The 20990-nt window shown below is 43.3% G+C and overlaps 1 protein-coding gene across 6 annotated transcripts in view; it reads right to left on the bottom strand.

Moving 5' to 3' along the window:
* Nucleotides 1-20990, bottom strand: part of GRAMD1B (GRAM domain containing 1B) — a 175145-nt gene that overhangs the window by 85553 nt on the left and 68602 nt on the right. Inside the window, exons 1-2 of one of the 6 annotated variants that reach the window (XM_016118505.2) lie at nucleotides 5018-6376; nucleotides 4499-4642 (exon numbers count right to left, since the gene is read on the bottom strand). The exons of 4 other annotated variants lie outside the window; for them this stretch is intronic. In XM_016118505.2, the coding sequence (XP_015973991.1) occupies nucleotides 4499-4521 (23 nt within the window). In that variant the 5' untranslated portion in view covers nucleotides 4522-4642; nucleotides 5018-6376. Of the gene's footprint in view, nucleotides 1-4498; nucleotides 4910-5017; nucleotides 6377-20990 lie in introns of those variants that run through there. One more of the 6 variants, XM_016118502.2, reaches the window with a different exon arrangement.

Below are 20990 nucleotides of genomic sequence, written 5' to 3'. Positions count from 1 at the left end.
TGGCTGAGCTACTGAATATCAAGCTACTGAGAGACCCCCAACTGTCACTGCAGCTCACCTCTGCTAAACATTTGAACAGCTGGGAAGCTTGACTCTAAAGGAGGTATGCAGAGGCCATATCCAGGACTTCTTCCTCCTCTAGAATAAACTTTCACAGAAAGAACCTTGAAAGATAAATATATGCCCTGATCTTATCACTTTAGAGACAGAAATTCCAAACTTTTTCTTTATGTCTAATTTAAGTTCTCCCTGCTACAATCTAACCCACTTCCCTTTCATGAATTTAAACCAGAGCTGAAGAAGGAACAGCGATCCACTTATTAACAAATTTGAAGAAGAAAGTATACTGGACAATTGTCTTTTAGTATCAAATAAAATATGGCTGACCATTAATCTCCAAGAAATACGGAGGAATACAAAAATGAATGTCTGTCCCAGTTACCTGGTAAGAACATAAATGAGTAGGTTCTCTCACAGAACACTCATATTCCTAATAAACAGTGTGGAAGTAGCATGATTGCTCCCCTCACCCACTCAGCACAAAGAGAAACTTCAAATTTCTCTCATCTGTGGACCAAGATCTGGCCACAGAATTGCTTTCTCTGTTTTGTGTCAAGAGCTATACTCTCTCTTTATTTTTTCACAGAATTAAATTCTTCCAGCACACTGACTTTCCTGAAGGTCTGTCAGAGCCTCCAGGCTCTGTGGAGACTGCATTACCAACCCCAACAGATAAGAGGACCAGGAACATGAGGACAGAGAATCAAGACAGATGTCACCACAGTCTGCCAAGTCCTGTGGGGACTAAAACAATCTGTACAGGAAGTAGCCCCATGAAACTGGAGACCTCCTTGGTATTTGAGGTTCTGAAGCTCTATAGGAATTAGGAACATCTTTATATCACACATACATACAAAAGACTTTTACCATGTAGAAGCTAAGAAGGACTAGTGAACTGTCCTTTTAAAAAGTTACTTTTTTCCAAGCTGCATAGGTCCCACAGCTTTGTTTGGAACAGCCCTATCATTTGCGTGTACTAACTCCTCTCTTAATCTTCACCACTGCCCATACCTTGCTCACCAAGTTATCAGGAGACAGAATCACTGAATCATCTTTGAGAGAACCTAAAGCCCCTGCCTTAATGAGAGGTGGGTTGAATTAGGGGGAAGATTTCGATCTCACAATCCAGTCACTTGTCAATCACAGACACACATTTTGACCGTCTTCATTGAAAAGCATCCCATGATAACTTCATTAGCTCCATGAGGTATGTTGTCAGTGCTAGGGTGCTGTGATAACTTTGTAACTCCATGGGGTGTGGTGTTAGTGCTAGGATGGTACACTTACCTAACACTATCCCACCTTCAAACCCCCACTCAAGTGCCAGTTACTCCAAGAAGCTTGCCAGCTAAAAGGAATTCCAGTCTCTGAATTTTCAGAGTGCTAGCTGTTCATTGCCTGTATCTGTCCTTTAGCATTTGCTCTGTGTGTGTGTGTGTGTGTGTGTGTGCGTGTGTGTGTGAGAGAGAGAGAGAGAGAGAGAGAGAGAGAGAGAGAGAGAGAGGTGTCTCATTCTTTCTGTGAGGCTACCAGTCCTTAGAAGTCAGAGGCAATGTACTTCCCATTTTTTTTACCCCCAAAATGTCTAGGTACAGGGCTGTGAAAATAATAGTCATGTGGTCTACATCTGTAGAATGAAGGGTTGGTTGAATAACAAATGTATAGACCTTGACCCTGCTCTCTAGGAAAGCAGGTCTAACACAGACACACCTTGCTGTTACTGTGGAAGTAGCAAAACTGAAATAATGGTTAAGCAACAAGAGTTTGCACCTCGGCCTTTTCACTAATAAGTTGCACAAATTCAGTTAAAACCCTTTACCACTCTGTACTTCAGTTTTCCAAGCTCTTACATGTAGATACTAGCAGCTTCATGTGATTATAGTAAGGATGGAATGAGATCATGCATTTCCATACATTTTTTAAAGTCTTAACTAACCAAACATAAGACAAAGATGGAAAAAAGCCAATCTATAGAATGATGTTCCATACAGAGGAAAGTGCCCTGTAGAAGAGCAATCAAGGACAGGTGAATCACTGGGGAAAATTACCTGCAAATCCAAAGCCTGATTCCTACCTGTATGCCCTCAAGCAAGTTATTAACCTCTTTGTGTCTCAGTTTCCAAGCTCTGTAAAATGGGGATTTGAATCACAATGCTGTAGGCAGTATGTGACTTAATACGTGTCAAGTGCTCGATATAGTGCCTGGCATACGGTAAGCATCCAATAAATATTAGTTGCCATTATAACTGTTATTATCGGCATTATCATTTTTTATATCACTAACACGGAAGGCATTCTGGAAATGTTTCTAGAAATAATTCAAATATTAGGAAGTTAACTAGTTCCATCCTCTTCTATATGCAGACAGTGTTGCTATCCAGAACAGGGTAGCCAATATATTTGGTCATCTTCTTTCTATCAAGTCTCCCTGTTGGGAGACTGAAGAGTACTGGCCTAGGATTTCAAGCCCAAACGTCCACAGCACAACTACGAAGTATATCACAGAATCTAACAGTATCCAGGCAGACGTAACTAAAATTTCCCCATCTTCGTAACATTTTATTTGGCTGAAAAAGGTAAAGTTACTCTGATTACAATTCCTATGTTAACACTGCTCTCCTGTTAATATGCATCAAGGGATACTCAAGACAGATTTTTAAAGGCAAATATCTCTGCATGACCCTGAGAAACCAGCTGGGGCTGATCTGAGAAGCACTCTGTGTTAAAGTGATGTCTCATCCTAAATGACAGCTAAGCACTCCTCAGTCCAACCCTGACTGTGCCAATAGCAGGAGCATAAAGGGACGGTGAGTGACTTCTGATGATGAGGACAGTGGCTCTCCCAGCAGCATCTGGGCCCAGCTCTGCTCTGCTGAGGAATAAAGGAGCAGCTCAGATGCTGACCAGATTTGGAATTCCCAGTGACGAGAGACTCTGCCAACGGCTTCCAACTCAAGAACAAGGAACCTGGCCCCAAGAAAGCAAGGGCAGGAATAGCACTGTAGTACCTCTAACCGCCTTTCTCAAACTCAGAGGAGGGCCTTCAGCACAAGAGGTAAACATAAGAGGGGGAGAGATCAACACCTGAGAAGAAACTACAGGCTGGTCACTGAATCTTACCACTATTCCAGGCCTCAGTTTTCAAGAGTGAAGCTTGCAGGAACCTAAGCTCCTCCCTTTCCCTTCTGCAAAGTACCTCTTCAAGACCCACTGAAGGACCCTCCTGCCTAAAGAAAGAGAGCTAGTGGACTAGACTAATTCTGTCACAGTTTAACCTAGGGTAGAGGTTTATGGAAAGCCAGATATAGCCTAGAGCCAGGCTGGAACTTCATGCATTAAACTGCTCTGTATCTACTACCTCTGACTCTGAAAATCAAGCTCCAACCCAGAGAGATGACCCCACCACCACCCTGTTTTGGACTGTTGGCTTCAAAGAAGGCAAGATGCATCCCCGCAGGAAGCTCTTTCAGTCTCTTTCTCCTCCTCCCACCCTTCCACCTCCTTCAAGGAGAAAAAGCTCCATTCCCAGCCCCAGGAGCCTTTCTTCTCTGAGCTGCACAAACTGCCCTGCAGGGAGTGCTACGTCCCTGGTATGACAAAGTTTTCCAAGCAAAATCTCTTTTCTCAACCAGAGAAAAAGCCAATTCACCCACCTATCCAATTCAAAGGAGAAGAGGGAGGAGAGTAAGGTTTTACTTTTAAAATGGAAGATAAATGTATTCTGACTACTTCTATGGCTATGATACAGCTACCCGCTCCTCCCCCCCCCGCCCCTCCCCCGTACCCCAAGCATGAGGTGACTTTACTATTCCAACATTAAGCCCAGGAAGGGGCACTTGTACAGCCGCAAGGTGTGCACATGGGGTGGGCATGTGGGTGGGGGCGGTCTGCTCTCCTCTGGACACCAGGCATGCTGGACATTGGAGCCTGGTCCTTCAAGAATCTCTCCTCAGAGAGAAACCTCTAAGGGGTCAGAGAGTGGCCATGCGGGTGGGGGGCGGGGAGGTGCCCTACAGCTCAGGGTGAGAATGGCCCCTCTGTCAGGGTAGGGAGATGATGACTGCACCACCGGACTGGTGCAGATGCACAGGACTTCGTAAAAGAGATCTTTCTTTATCAAGTTCCCTCAGTGGACACCATCCCTAGCCTCCTTAAAGTTAGAGACTCTTTTCAGCTGCAGTTTGATTCTCTCTGCAGCCCCCCAACTTCCACAAAACCCAGGAGATGCTGGCAGAAAGTCCTGCATCAGTGCAGAAGGTGGAGTGAGCCGGAGGGTAACCCAACTTTGTAGAGTGTGTGGCCCCCATCTTAACCCTTCAACAGCCATCTAGGGAGAGTCTGAAGGAGACTCTCTTAAGGATGTGGAGGTGTTGGGGGGCGGGGAACACAAGGTTGAAGACAACAGAAGAGGAAGGTATCTTATCCCTCCTCTACTTACCAGGAAAGCTTGAATCCTTTCATTAGTACAGTCACGATAATCCACTGACCGTATCCTTGGCATCCCTGTTACAGCTCCGGAGGTCCCAGGACATATTTGAAAAGATGACGAAGTCCCAAAAGAACAGAATCCCATGTAATGTGACTTGAACACAGAAAGAAAAAAGAGAGAGAGAGAGAGAGAGAGAGAGAGAGAGAAGAGAGAGAGAGAGAACGAGCCAGAAGAACTGCTGCTGCTGCTGCTGCTTTCCCTTCTTCCCCCTTTCCCAGCCGAAAGCTGGGCTCGGAGGCCAAGGACGGCTTCTGCAAATCCAGCCAGGGGCTGGAGCAGCCTGCCCGAGCTGCTGCTGCCACTGCCAGACTCTGATAAAGATGGGTAATGCTGGCAAGGCTGCAAAAGAGCCCTGGAGTTGCTGTCAACAGGCAAGCTGGCCAGCCACCCACCCACCCTCACCTTTTGCCAGCTCCGAAAACCCAAGGAGAGCCCAGTGGGAGAGCAAAAACCTAGCAGAAGCTGTACCTCTCTTCCCCCAGGCGGCAGCTCCCGCAGCTCCATGTAATCTCCTAATCAATGCAGTACCCAAGCAAAGCACTGCCAGCCACTTCCGCCCATTTAAAGACACAGCACATGTTTTATCCCAGGATGGGACAGAAAGTCAGGGAGAGGGTGAGTGAGCAATGCAGTGCCTGAGAAGGAAGAAGAAAGGGGCATAAGTAGCTGAAGATGAGCACTTCCATGGGCATCTACCAATGAGTTAAAATGCCCCAGCCTGGGCAGGAAGGGAGCCTTGTCCCAGGCACTCCGCAAACCTGGAGAATCCAAAGCTGAGCAGACAAGGACAGCTGGGTGGTGCATGCCTAGGTGTTGGAAGGCAGGCAAGCTACATAGGACTACCTTAAATAGAATCCTCACTCTTTCCCCAGCAGGCCAGGCGGGGCAGCGCCACTGTGGTCCAGAGCAGTTCACAGCATTCAACACAGAGCTCTCTTCCCTGCTGAGGAAACTGCCTTGCAGACTTCTGGGGCTGTGATGAGGCAGCACTTATGGTGGCAACCCCAGTCACCTGGGACCAGGGATTCTTTTAAGGTGGCCACAAAAGCCTGATGTAGTATTTAAACAATATTTTATCACCAGTACAGGGCTCCAAGAAGATGCAGACCAGACACAACACCAAGAAAGGAGGGACAGTTTCAACTTCAACTCAAACGTACAATTCATGGGAAAGGGGGAAAAAGCTCCTTTTAAAATACTCTAGGTTGAGACATACCCAGAAGCCAAAAGCAGAATGGCCCAGTGGCTGACCGTGTAGTCTCTGGAACCCACTGACTGGTGTTCGAATCCTGGCTCTGCCACTTCCTCACCAAGAGACAGTGAGCAGGTTGAGGCCCAGGAAGGCGTTCCAGCCCCAACAACTTCCCTAGCTGTGCGACTGCCTTTGTCTGTCCTCCCCTAAATTACTGACTATCTGGGTCAGTAATGCAGATGAGTGAGAGGGAACAAAGAGGAGATTAATTATGAAATAGCAACCTTCAACTGAACCATAATAAGGCTTTACCCTGTAACTTGCCCCAAGTTACATGACATCCATATGTGTTACATGCACGTCATCCATACTTGACCCTTTAAAGGTATACTCTTAAGAAAAACTGGAGCACTGGTTCCCATTGGTAACACTAATTGTACTCATTGAACTTGTAATTCCTTGTTTATTATCTGCCTCCCACTTTTTAGATGGTAAACTCCATGAAGGCAGGGACCATGTGTCTAGTTCAGCTATATCTCCCCGCCGATGAGGAGGGATACTACAAGAAAGCGTTTAATTGGAGTGACCTTATTCAAGCCTAATTAAAACACTACAGCCTCCTTCCAGTGTCCAGGTGGTCAAGCTCAGGTACCCTGAACTTTCAGAGATGTACCTCCAAAGCAGCTCTGGTCTACAAAATCCGCCCCCCCCCCCCACCCAGAGACCCACGCCAGAAATCACTGACATACTTTCAAGACTTCTGAACACAACTGTAGTTATGTTTTTAAAGCTCCTTCAGTCTGTACCCATGCCATACTTCCAGCACATAAATTGTAGGAATGCAATAGAATCCAGAAATGCGTCGAGTTCCCCTTTATGACCTACTAGATAACCCACTCAAAGGACCTCCCAGGTCATGTGATCCAGTCCTTAGATAAATGTCACTTAGAGTACTCCGGGTAGATGAGAATATTCTCATTTTGCCCCACCAACAGCTCTGATCACAGGTTAACACATAAAACCTGGATCAGAGCTTTCCAAATATTATATTAGAAACATATTATTGTAAATGTTAAAATTTTTTAGCTTTTATGCTTTACCTGTTTTAAAAAGATAAACTGTTTTTTCAACTGTTAGTAAGAATTTATTGATAGCTTATTATGTCAGGCATCGTGCTAAGCATTTTACATGTATTACCTCATTTAATCCATACCTCCATGTTATAAAGTAGTAACTATCATTATTGCCAGGTGATGCAGCTAAAAACTACAGTGTGTGGTGTCTAGATTTGCCTATTGCCAAACAGCCAGCAAGCTGCAATCTTGGGATTTGGATGCAGGCTCGTCCAACTCCAAACCCCATCTCTTAATCGCTATGTATGCTTACAAAAAAATCTTCTCTGCCAGACAGGCAGATTTATGAGGGTTCACATGCTCCCAGAACAAAGAGAATCCAGGCGACAGGTAAAAAGAGACCAAATCAAGCCAGCTTTTTTTTCCATTATGAGTTAGCTGGCCTAAGTGTCAGTGTGTGTGATGTGAGGAACACAAAAAAGGAAAGTTAAAAGAAGAGCCGAGGTGGATAGAAGAAAATCATTTACCTCGAACTCTCCTTGGCACTTTCTTGGTTCTGAATCCAGGGCTTTTCACACAGCTCTGGAATCTGGCTCCATTTTTGTAGTCCGTAAAGAAAATTTCAAAATACAATCCAAACGTGCCTTTTAAAGACCCATGGGATCACATTTTCCCTGAAGTAAATTAAAGAGTAAGATCAAGCAAAATGAAGAAGCATTCCTCACTTAACGTATTTCCCCTCTTTTAACTTCTCATAGAGGGCGGTCTGTTTTACATGGTTTAAAAGTTTCCTGGTGGGTAAACTGTCAACACTGACATGATTCTAGATTATCTTGAGGTAGAGATATAAATTAATGACAGAGCAGGTGTATTCAACTCTCCTGCTTCTGCTTCACTCTGCAATCTGGCTTCTCTTTGATTTACATATTCTAGGAAGGGCAATAATTTTTTAGAAAAAACTAAATTCTGAAGTCTTCCATTTCTGGCAATATGGCAGACTAGATATCCAGATGGACCTTCCTGCTAAAAACAACTAGAAATGGTGGATAAAACATTTAAAAAGAAAAAAAAATTCTTTTAAAATGTTTGATGAGGTATTGATGTATTATCTAAATAAGAAATATTTAGAGGTCACAAACTTAATGAGAGCAGAAACCCAAAAAATTAAGAAAAAGCCTTGTCAATGCAAGTTCTAGAGAGGACATTTGCAGAACTGTGACACTGGGCTTTGGTTTTCATGGCTTAACAGAACACAGTGGGAAAGCAACAATGGCAGAAGCCCACTAATTTGAGAGGTATAAAAAAAGAGCTCCTCACAAAGTAGGCCCTGCTGGTTACACCTTCACCCTATGAATGAACTTAAAAGAAACTCACAAATGCTGCAGAGAGACTAAAAGGAAAACTGCCTATTTTAAATATTGGCCATGGATGAAGAAGGAAAAACAATCTCCCCTGATGAATCATGATTACAAACTAATCCTCACACAGATCATTGCCTCATGATTTACCAATTTTCAAAAAATAAAAAATTCAACATAGTAAAATTAAGATCATCAAAACTGATCATAAATAGAAGAGATAAAGCTTTTCTGGGAGAAGATATTTGTAACTTATGTGATTGAAAAAGGAATTTATTTTAAAAATTCTACAAATCAATAAGAAAAAGAAAGAAAATTAGAAAAATAGACAACTAATTTGAATAAGCACTTTCAGAAGAGAAAATGATCAATAAATATATTAAAAGATACTTAACCTTGTTAGTGCTAGCGAAAGTGGAAATTCAAACTCCAATGAGATGCTATCTCATACCCATCTCATTGGCAAAAAATTTAAAGCCTTAGAATCAAGGTTGGAAAGGAACTAATGGAGCTACCTAAGAACCTATTCGGTGTTATGCAGTTAACTTTAAGAAATGTATCCCCTAACATCTACTAGGTCCTTCCCCAATGACTGCAAATCAATAAGGAATGCATATAGTATGATTCTATGCATATATAGCTATAGAATAAATATATAAAACAATAGATATTTTATATCTATATAGAATATTCAGATATTCTGTATCTTTACAGATAAATACAGTAGTCCTTCCTTATTCCCAGTTTTGCTTTCTGAGGTTTCAGTTACCTTGGGTCAATTGTGGTCCAAAAATATATTAAATAGAAAATTCCAGAAATAAAACAATCCAAAGTTTTAAATTGCTCGCCATTCTGAGTAGCATGATGAAATCTTGCACCATCCCGCTCCAACCTGCCTGGGACATAAATCATCCATTTGTCCAGCATTTTCACACTTTATATGGTACCCACCCATTAGTCACTTAATATTAGATTGACTATCATGGTATTGTGGTATTTGTGTTTAAGTAACTCTTATTTTACTTATTAATGGCCCCAAGGCACAAGAGTAATGATGCTGGCAATTCAGATATGCCAGTGAGAAGCCATAAAAATGAAGATATGTGTGTGTAGAAAAAACAGTATATATAGGGTATGGTACTATTTGCAGTTTCAGGCATCCACTGGGGGGTCTTTGAACATATACCAAGCAGATAAGGGAGGACTACTGTATGCTTCATCCATAAAGTGAAAAATCAAGGAAATGACAAACTTGACATTCAGAAAGGAGGTCACCTTTGAAGGGTGGGGAAAGATGGTGTCAGCGGGACAGGTAAGAAGTACGCAGTGTTGTTTCTTCTTTTAGTATACTTTACACACAGCTAATGTTTTATAAATCATCTTTGTATCTATTCAGTATTTAGCAGAAATAATTTTAAAGTAAATATAGTAATTAGAAAACATCTGACATCTAATTTGTTTGGGGGGGGGTGGGGATTGTGAGCAGACTTGATGAAAGGGCACGACAGTGATGGGGGAAGGATTGTTTATACAATGGTTTGTGTTACTGCATTTTCAAAAATCTAAGTTCAAAAAAACTGGCCTTCCCAAGCTCACGGGTATTCAAAAGTTTGTTGTGTTTACAAGGTTTGATTAACTTAAGTTTGGTTTGTATGGTTACAAGCCTCCTGTGAACAATGGTTTCTTCCAAACCTCACTGGGTTTCGAATGGAGGTTGGGAAAAGTTCCATTTTGATTTAGCTGTTTTGGCTCTCTCTTGGCCATCTACAAGCCTAGAGGCTTTATCTACCCTGGTGCTGTTTCTTTCCTAATCCAACAAAAACACAATTGGTGTTTTTTTTTTGCCTCATCCATAGTAGGTGAGAAAGGTCTTTCAACCAGAGCAAACTGCTGATTACCTTGTAAGCAGATACCCTGGATTCCCAATGCCCTGGCTAAGGGGAGCCTGGAAGCTGCGAACCCACAGAAGAATCCAGCCCTCCTGATTCCCACCTCTTCATCGGTGGTTCTTTCCACCACCAGAAGCTCAAGCCGCATAGCGACCTTGGGAAATCATTGGGAATATATCTGGAGCAGAAAATAGCCAGAAGAAGTGATCCCTGAGGCTCTCCTTCTATCTCAAGTTCTTGGATCTCATGCTGCTCTCCCTCTGCCACTTCTCCAGAGGAGGGCAGAGCCGTAGTTCCAGGCGGAGCTGCATGCCTCCAGGAGCTGGCAAACTGGGCCAGAGCAGTGCTGCAGTCACACGTTGGGGAATCAAAGCTCCAAGCTCAGGCAGGGGAGTCGTCAGGCGCTGAGAGTGTTATATTTAAGGAGCATTTTGGAGGTCAGGAAGCTAGAGAGGAGCAGCAGGGGAGGGAGCAGCCTCCTAAACATTCCATTTCAACGATAAGCTTCCTCCTCATCTTCCAGCCAGAATCCTTTTCCAAATTCCCACTTACAGTCAGTAGAGTTTGTGTGAGGGGACACAGATGGCCAGAGCTGCTCCCAATCAGGTGCTCCCATCACTTCCCTGTACCTCCTTCGCCCCCGCCCTCCTCAACACTCTCCTCGCCCCACCCTCTGCGACTATTAGTCACTGGCTCTGGGGTGACTGTGGAATGCAGGCATTGGCCTTGCCTTCTGGTCCGTTCATCTGTGTCAGCTCTCAGCTGGGAGCATCCAGAGCCGCCTTTCCTCTCCTACTGTTGGGACCTGTGCACATCCCTGCCTTCCAGCCCCACTGGTACACTGCTGGGAGGGGAGAGGAGGGGAAGCGAAGGGGCAGCACAGGTCTTGGAGCTGCAGAGGTTGAGAAGCTTGTGTGGAAATCAAGCAGGACACTGTTCATTTCAAGAATGCTTTCTTCTCCCTCTGTGACCCCAGGGATTTACTCAGGGTGCAGGAGTTAATAAAAATAGACAGATTTACCTCCCCCACTCTTCTTTGCCCCTCCTTCACAATCTGCTAATCCAGAAAGTTCCTTCAGGCAAGGAACAGCATGGGCAAGGTCAAAACCAAGCTCCAGCAGGTTTTTCATCCCGCCCCCAGGCACTTCATCAACACAGGTCAAAGGTGGCCAGGGGCTTCCACAGATGGATGCCTGTTCTCTCTAGGTTTTAAAGTGTTCTCCCATATGTTATGTCATGTGATTTTTACAACAATTTGGTGAGGTATTACTAAACCACATTTAGCAGAGAAAGAAACTGGGGCTGACTGCTAGTAGCTGCTCCCAGCCACGAGATGAAGTGGGAGTTGGTAAAAAGAGGAAAAGTTCAAAGGTAAAGCCCTATGCCTGGGTACCACGAAGCCCCTCATCTCACTCTGTCCTGGAACCTCTCCAGGCCAGGATGGAATTACCTCCCTTGATCACTTCAGTGCAGAAGCAGCTAAGCTATCTCTCTCCTTGTTGAAGGAAGTCTGGACATCTCTTCTCCATGGAGACTTCCTGGCTTGATAAAAGGAGACAAGGGTTTCCTTGCTCTGCCTGGTAAAAAAACTCCCAGAGAGGACACCCTCTATCCTGCCTTCTCCTCCACCTCCAAAATAACTCCCAGCTTCCTAAACACTTGACTGCCTGACTCAGTGCTGGTTTGTCTCTTTTATTAGTGTGTCCTGGATCACCACTCTTTCTGCTGTAAGACAGAAGAGAAGCCCCAAGGAGGTAACAGCTCTTTTGTCAAACCTCAGAGAAACCCCACCAACCAGGAGAGGGGAATGTGGCCTGATATCGCTCATTCTAATTACATGCAGAAGAGAAGAAAACATGTCTCCTGCCAGATGGAGGAAACAAGGCAGATTTCTAATTACCCCCCACTGCTCCTCCTGGTTTATTCTCAGACACAAATCAGGGTGACTGATGGTGACAGGGACCCAGAAGGGTACTTTTCAACTCAGGCTCTCTCAGGGAGGGAGCACCCATACCCAAAGCCAGAGACTTCTCATGCTCTTCCCACCAAACTGACAGTTCTCCTTTCTCAGCTAAATTACATAGGAGAATTACTGTTAATAAACGGATGAGCCGTGAACTCATTTTAACAGTGTAAGTCTCCTGGCCAAGCACATGACAAGAGTCTACTTTTGGCAGAAAAACTGCTTGCTGATAGGACAAGCCTAGAAATACTGCATTCTTAACTGACATGAGCCTGACACAAGTCCCAAAGGTGTGTACTGTGGTTTAGCACATGGATTCTAGAAGCAGACTTGAGTTCAAATCCATAATTAACATTTGTGTGACCTTGGGCAAGTCACTTCATTTCTCTAAGCCTCAGTTTCATCTATAAAAAGGTGACAATGACAACAACCCATGAGGTTGTTAGAGGAGTCAATACACAATGCATGATATAACATCAAGTAAGTGCCTGGTACATTTAACCATTATTATGATTATTCCCAACCAGTGTCCACAAACCCCCACTACCTACTGCAAGAACCACAGTTTCCATTTCTATGCTTCCTGATCTACTTTTTCTCCTTTACCTGAACAACATTTCTAATGTTTGCTATTTTATTGGGGATATTTTTGTAATTTTATTTTGTGATATTTCTGTTAGATCAATGAGCTATTTATTTATCCAACAATAACTACCTTTATTGAGTGCCTAATATGTTCATGACCCAGGCAAATCATGATGCTTTTTCAACAATAAATCCAATGTCCTCCCTGATCTCTAGAAGCTTATCATCTAATATGAATGATATAAGAGAATTAAGTAGTTAAGATTAAATAATTTTAAAATAAAGTTTAAAGCAATGAGTTCTGTAAGAGAGACATAGATAATCAGAAAGACAGATTACTTCTGTTTTCCAAAATGAACACAGGTTGGTTGGTAATCATTATACCAATTTTTCAATCATCTAATGAGTAATGGTAAATATTCTCAGCTAACCTATATTGTCTGTCTGTGATAATTATCTTTTAAAAAAATTATTCTAGTCTTAACACAAAAGAGCCAGAAAAAGAATCCAACATTTGTCATTATCGTTTGTGGAGATAAGAACTTCCTATTTGCATGACAGGTGTCCAGAAATAGTGCCTTTGGAACATATTGCTACTATCACTGCAAATAAATAGAGGTTTATTTAGATGAAGCAGTCCATCTAATGGGTTGGACATTAGTCCATCTAATGGGTTGGATTTTGAAATTTCATTGCCTACCATCAGGTTATTTTCTCATCAGTGTCTTAAGTTTGGGGAAAAAAATGGCTCAAAGAGAATCCAGGGCCCCATACCTACTATATTCTCTTAACGTCACAACAAATGTGATGAGGTTGGCATACGCAAGAGTAAACCTAAGGAAACCTAAGAGCTCAAGTCCCATCTGTCTTGTGACCAGGGCTCCTCAGTAAAGGCTCCTGTGTTCTCTTCCACACTAAGCCACCAGCTCCCTTCATGGTTCAGGGGCACACAAGTGCTGGTGTGTACCATGATGAAGTTTTTATGTGGCTCATTGGATAGTTAAGAAAAATAAGGGTGATCTAGTAAATTTCAAAAGTTAAATATACTAAATTTTTAATTTTTGATAACATGTCCTTTTAAATTTTGTGTCAAAATATTCAGTGGTAGTGGTAGTTTTATATTTTAGTTTTCAGTTACCTTTATACGTAAAATAAATACCTGGAAATTCTGGGTCAGTCCACCAACTTTTTAAAATTTCTCTACAAAATCCACGAGTTCAGACTCTGCTGTGAAGAAGGCCTCAGTCCTGTTATCTCATATCCCACCATAAGGAGAGCCTCAGCCTCGTAACTGGTTTGAGTCAGGGATCTGTAAAGCATCTCCAGTAAACTCCCTTGTCTTTAGGTGGTCATCTGAGTCACACGGGTTCCTAATCTAGCCCCCCCCTTTTTTATTTTAACTGAGATATAATTAACATATAATATTATATTGGCTTAGGTGTACAGCACAGTGATTTTATATGTGTATACAATTGGCCCTCGACAACATTTGAACTGCATGGGTCCATTTATACACGAATTTTTTTCAATAAATACATACAATACCATAAATGTATTTTCTCTCCCTTATGATTTTCTTAGTAACATTTTCTTTTCTCTAGCTTACTTTATTGTAGAATAAAGTATTACAGTATATGATACATATAACACACAAAATATGTGTTCATCAACTGTTCATTGTTATCAGTAAGGCTTCTGGTTAACAGCAGGCTTTTCAGAAGTTAGGTTTTGGGGGGAGTCAAAAGTTGTATGCAGATTTTCAAATGTATGGGAGCAGGGGAGTAACATCCCTAAACCCCTGTTGTTCAAGGGTCGACTACTTATTGCAACATGGTCACCACAATAAGTCTAGTCTATCCATCTCCATCCCTATACACAGTTATATATTTCTTTTTTCTTAACATGACCTCATCTAGTCTTGAATGCTTTTAACAGTTCCTTTGAGATATGCCTGTGTCTCCCAAATATATATACAACTATTTCCATTCCCGTAACCTCAGACACAAATTTCCAATTGTTCCTAAACACTGTCACCTAGACGCCTCACTGGCACCTCAAAGCCATATATGAATGTATGAAACTCCTCATTGCCCCTCTACATCTCCTTCCAACTCTGACTTCCTGTGCCTATCTCAATAAATGGCACCACTATACCAACTCACCTAGCCAGACACCTGGAATTCATCCAACACGCCTCCCATTTAATTAGGTAGAAAGTCGTGTTAATTCTAGGTCCCTAAATATGGCTATAGTTTGTTTCCTGCTATTGGTTTTTATCTGCCTTTCTCATCTTTAGGTGTGAGGTTGTATTTACCTCTCTTTTCTGTTTGTTTGCCCATTCACCAAATATTTATTGAGTATCTCTATTATATAATACCAACTAGTATGCTAGATGCTAGGGATTTAATGGCTTAAAAAAGCAAAACAAAACAAAACAAAACAAAAAATCCAATCCCCCTCCTCCCCCCCAAAAAAAACCCAGTCCTTAAAATGCTTCTAGTTTATTGGGGAAAGACAGATACATAAAAAATAAAATGTCAGAGATGGTGCAAAATAAGGAAATTATCAATTACTTGTCTTCCTTGTAGCCAAAGAATACTTTTTCAAAAGCAAATCTGATACTTAAAATCCTTCAATTGTTCTCAGCATCTCCATAATCTCAGTACTGTATAAGGTGGTCATAATATATCAATTCCGGTTTGTGTCTCCAGTTCCATCATCTTCTTGTCTTTCACATGCATCCTATTCTCCAATCATGCCAAACTACTTGTAGTGACCTGGGCTTTGCCATGTTAATTCTTCTCCCTTCTCTTGCCTAGCTACTGTTCAGTGAACATCTACGGTGTGTTAGCATTTTACCTAGGTTATCTTATTTAATCCTCACAACAATCCTGTGAGGTAGACTGTATCACTCTCATTCATAAATGAGGAAACAAACTAGGAAAGGTCAAGAAAACTTGCTCAAGTCCACAGAGCCAGAAAATGGCAATGACAGAAAGCATTTGAACCCAAATATGTTCAAATGCAAATCATAACTAGAGTACTTCTCTTCTTTTATCCACCTGATAAACTCCCACCCACATTTCAGGACTCAGATCAAAGATCACTTCCTTTAGAAAGCCTTCATGCCTGCCCAGGCAATCAGGTCATTCTTTTATGCTTCCTTGATGACTTGAGGTTCTGTTACAACCCTTATTACGTTGTGCCACTCCTCCTCCATTTGTGTACTCATTGGTCTCCCCCAAAGATCCTATAAGCAACTGCTCACAGTGATCATGTGCTATCCATCTAAAACCTCCATATTGGACTCTCTGCTGGCATATAGTTGGTATTCAGTAAACATTTGCTGAATAAATGGATTAATGAATGTTTATCAACCTCTTTCTCAAGGTTGAAATAGAAACCCTCAGGACATAATTTATCATCTACATATTTTAACACAGTCATGTCAGGACATCAGATAGCTCCAAGTCTAAAATTGCAACCTTAAAAAAAAAAAAAAAAGTAACACCCTGGCAATGCAAAAACAGCCTCAAAAACCAGACTACAGGAGATGAAGTCACATTTCCAAAAGCCCTGATCCAAGAAATGAACACAGTCTAAATAGGCAGTGTTGTCATCAAGAGTGATCATACCTCCAACCAAAAGCTATTTCATTGTGGTGCCTGAACCCAGTTCACTAGGGGGTTTAAGAGAACTCCTGGGAACAGTACCTTAGAAATAAAAGGGGAAAGGCTAAGGTAAGGAAGATGCATTTACCTGTATTTAGACATTAAAAAAATGATACCCAAATCATGTGTACATCACTTACTAAGTCACAGTATGATTTTTTTTTACTCAACAGTCCCACTGTATTTACACATTAACAGAGATTCAGTGTGTCAGCCATAACACATAGGTTCTCTTTGTACCTGAGCTGCAAAATGCAAAGAGGGTCTTTCTGGGAGCCTCTTGAGCAGTTTAAGGTTCTAGATACCTGATGAGAGCGATTTTATTCCCCATAAAAATGCACAGAGATACAAAACCCTGCCTATAAATGATAAAGGCTCATGGACCCTCTCCTAAAGTCCACCCAAGGACCTTAATGGTTCATGGGCCCAGATTGAAAGCATCTTAACTGAACTCTCTCTATAGGGTGTGGGCTAGAGAAGATTTTTTAAAAAAGAATCATAGCACCAGGGTTAAATATTATCTGTTTCTACGACCAACTAGATTCACTCTGTGGTCAAGGTCCTGAAAGCAAATGCTAGCCTCAGGAATGGTCCAGCTTTGAGCTCTGGTTCCATGCTTGATTAAATAATCTTCAGTCTGGACTAAGGGAGGCCAAGGGCCAAAGAAACATGAAGCTGTCTCTGCTTCTACCTCCATATGCAAATGTAGATATAAACACACACGTCCCAACTAACTGCAGAATAACTCCCCAACCCCCCTTCCCAAACTATTCCTTCCCCAGAGCACTCACTACCACCCCTCTTTGAGTGCCCCTGGGTTGATCATAAACCACTTACAACTGCAAGAGCTAGTTAACTAGCAGGTTTGTAAGAGGGGAAACCTGCCAAGATATTACACTTGACCTCACAGATAACAGCATTACAGCCAGACAGCACTTGGGACAAATTGTTCTGGATCCAAAAACAGTTGCAGATGCCTGCTCCCATGGCTGCTCTGCGCACTGTCAAGGGGTAACTGTACCTTTGTACCATCCATGCTCAAAGTGGGTACTCAAATATTTGTGGAAGGAGGAAAAAAACAGGGAAAGGGGCAATGAGGTGAGAATGAGAGAGAGTCAGGGAGTCCAGGAGTCTACGGAGGCCTCTTCTCATTTAGTTTTGCACTCCCTAGATTTTTCTGTAAAGAAAACAAAGTGTATGACAGATCTAAGCTAGTTAAAACAACAGATGCATGTAATTTTCACCAATGTGCAGCCTAGGAAATGGAAGTTCAGAGAGGTTAAGTATCTTGGATCAGATCACAGAGCATGTGGGAGCAAAAGAAAGGAGCCAAGAACCTAGTTTTGTGATTTCCAGAGATGTGCCCTAACCACTTTAACACACGCTACTGCCCTCAACACCACTGCTGCTTCAGCCCCTACTATCTTATCTTCTCTCTCATACACACGTGGGGGACCCAACCTGCTGCAAAAGTCTAGGCCTTGTCCAGCCTTCCATCTCTGAGAAAAAGGAGGCCCAGCCATCTATCTGGTCAAAAACGAAGGCCCCCAAACCAAGGGCTGGGATATTCTGGAAGGGCTATAGGTCCCTTCTTGTACACAGGGCTGGAGTTGGGGCTTACAGACATGGCCTCCTTAGATCCCCCATCCAATCCCAGTGGCTCAAGCTCCTTGTTTGGAAAAATGCACAGAAAAACAAATTCTAACTTGCAAGCAATGGAAGAGATTAGAAACCTATATCAGGAACGCCCTCTAGCGTGCCTTTGGAGTCCATGCAACACAGCACCTTGGCACCATTCCAAAGAGGTACCCAGACCTGTACTTCCATTGGGGCATCCGATGAGTGGTGGGAGGGAACAGCAGCAGCATCTGCCACTCAGAGACAAACTCCTCGCCAATCCCAAGGCCAGCATCTGCTGCAGGATGAGAGGCAGTCTCTGCTCGTAAGACTACCCAGCCCACATTGACCCCACCCGTTCCTTATACAACAGGCAGAGGGAAAGAGAATCACCTAGACCCAGAAGGTGAAAAGAAAGTGTGGAGATGGCACAATTGGATTAAAAAAGCACCACAATGTGGAGAAGAAGCAGAGGAAGAAGAGAGAGAGAATAAAGGAGAGGAATGATTAAAAAGAGACAGGATAAAGAGAAATAAAAAACAAGGCAAAGCTAAGAGAAAGACAGATACATGTCTGCCAAAAGAAAGAAAGTTATCCCTCTCTCTCTCTCTCTCTCTCTCTCTCTCTCTCTTTCACACACACACACACACACACACACACCACACACACACACACACACTCAGACTTCTAGGCACAGAAAGGTGAGGAGTGTCAGACCCAGCCCTTCCTCTCTTCTCCTGAAATTGTCATGCTCACAGCATTTCCCTCTGCTCTGACACAGCCCCTGGATGCTCAGGAGTGGTGGGCTGAGGGAGAGGAGGGGGGAGAAAAGTGAACCAAAGGCAGAACTTGCCAAGCGAAGCCACTTACGCACAGTGCGGCCGGCAGCATTTCCATCCTACCTTTGCTGTCGCCACATCAGAAGGCTCCATGATCTCTGCTTGGCCTAAGGAGCAGCAGCGCCATCCAGAGAGAAAAAGCAGAGTCACAAACACCCACCAGAAGAAAGAAAAAAAACACCCCTATGGAAGGTCAGGGAGAATAAGAGACTTATTTCTACACTCTGGCCCTCTGTTGAAGGGAGAGGAAAGAGCCTTGGGGTCCCCAGAAAGTCTGGTGGGCCTGCCTGTGTTCCCACAGATGTCAATATCACGTTGAGTCAGGGGTATCTCCCCTTGCCTGGTACTTCTTCCCAGGAGGCAAGTGTGGGGTTCACTGGAGCGCCCCCTGCTGGGGGACAGCACAGAGATGAAGGCCCTACCCTCCCATCACTCAGCCAAGGGGTCCCCACAGGTCAGGAAGAGGGGAGCACATAGAAGAGACCAAATGAGCAAGTACGTAGGGTAACAGGAAGGGAGAAGGATAAGAGCTGATGGGGCGGGGGATAGGCAGGTGTGAGAACCTTTAAAAGAAGGTACAGGTACTCAAATGGAAGCAGAAAGTGCTATGCGAGGAGGTGCCAGAGCCACAAAGCTGGGGCCCAGCACAGCAAGGTGGAGGATGCAGAGGGAGAGGAATTCGCCACTCACCTTGCAATAACATTCAGACTGACTGAGGCCTACACAGGAGCCAGGAGCGGGCGGCTCACACCCCCCACTCCACTCCCAGAGACTCAGCCTCTGTCTAAAGGTACATGAGAGCAGCCAGCAGCAGGGCTGGATCCGCAGAGGCCCCTGGTTCTCTTGGAGCAGCCTGATTGGAGGAGCAGGATGACTTCATCCGGCCCCATTCATCACTCTAGGTTTCCTGCCCAGCAGGGACAGGCCACTCTGCTTGCAGTGACTACAGCTTCCTCTCTGGCCCATTTAACTCAGACAGCTTGAGATAGGTTGTGCGGTCTGGGGCAGCCAGGGGAAGGAGATCAGAGTACTCCGGGCCTTAGGAAAATGAGGGGAACTGGCTGCTCACATTTCTACTTAAAACACGATGCACATGCTCACTGTGTGCACTTGTTGGCAGCATAAATACAGAAGGGCACACCCCTCCTCGAAACCAGTAAAGAAACGAAATTGTGTTCTCTGGTGAACCACTTATCTTTCCCTCAGAAAGTTAAGTCAAACACATTCAAATCTTTAGAGATCGTTCTCCCAGTCAGAAAAAAATAACCTATAGAAAAGCAGACTAATATCCTCAGGCACCCCTAAGTACATATCTCCTTCCTAGCATTCTCCCTCTGCCAACTCCAGCTCTCCCAGCTCATTTCATGCACTAACCTGGGCTTGCTGTTACGGACATCGACTCCTCATGCCTATGGCTTCAGACCCACAAAATATTACAGCTGAATGGGACCTGAAGGCTTCAGCTCCATTCACAGATAAGGAAACTAAGGCCCAGAAAAAAGCATAAGGGTTAAAGAAAGGCCTCCTAGTACTTGTTTCTCAATTCCTTTTAAACTTTTCCCTTAGAAACAGTGAGCTCCTGACAGAAAGATGCTCCTTCATTCCCCACACCCTTCTCTCCACCTCAACTCCCAATCCAGCCCCTAGAGCATAGAAACACTCAGCAAAACAAGGGTTAAACTGATTAAAATATAGCAGAATTAAAAAAAAAAAAAAGGCAATGACAGTGTGTGCTCATTCATCCGATCCATCCCACTTTCATTTCCACTCATCCTTTTCTGTTACCCTGCTTCTGTTCCAGCCTGACTTCACCGCGAAAGTACACACACAGGTAGGCTAAAACAGACTAAGAAAAGGATTTTCCAAAGGAATGGTGACACCGACAATTCTACCAGCTTATTTTACCAGCATCCAAGTGTCTGGCTTAACAAGAACTCCCATTTATACAGTGCTCCATAATCTACAAGGCTTTTCAAATTTATTACCTCATTTGATACACACAGAAGCCCTGTGAGGTAAATATTGTTTTTCCAATTTCAAAGATAATTAAACTGAGATTCGGAGACTTTAAGTGATTTGCCCAAAGTCACATAGTCAGCGCAGCAGGACTGGAATTCAAATTCATGTTCACTGACTTCAAATTGCAGAGAATATCAAATCCCAATTAATTTGATATTTATCTTTGGGAAACCCCCTTTTTTTTGAAGCTGGCAAAATTATAAGAAAATGTTATCAAATATTAGGGAAAAAAATC

This window comes from Rousettus aegyptiacus, unplaced genomic scaffold, assembly GCF_014176215.1.
Source record: "Rousettus aegyptiacus isolate mRouAeg1 unplaced genomic scaffold, mRouAeg1.p scaffold_m13_p_5, whole genome shotgun sequence".
NCBI classification, from domain to species: domain Eukaryota; kingdom Metazoa; phylum Chordata; class Mammalia; order Chiroptera; family Pteropodidae; genus Rousettus; species Rousettus aegyptiacus.
Note: the sequence above shows the minus strand (reverse complement) of the source record. Positions and strands in the feature narration are given on the sequence as shown.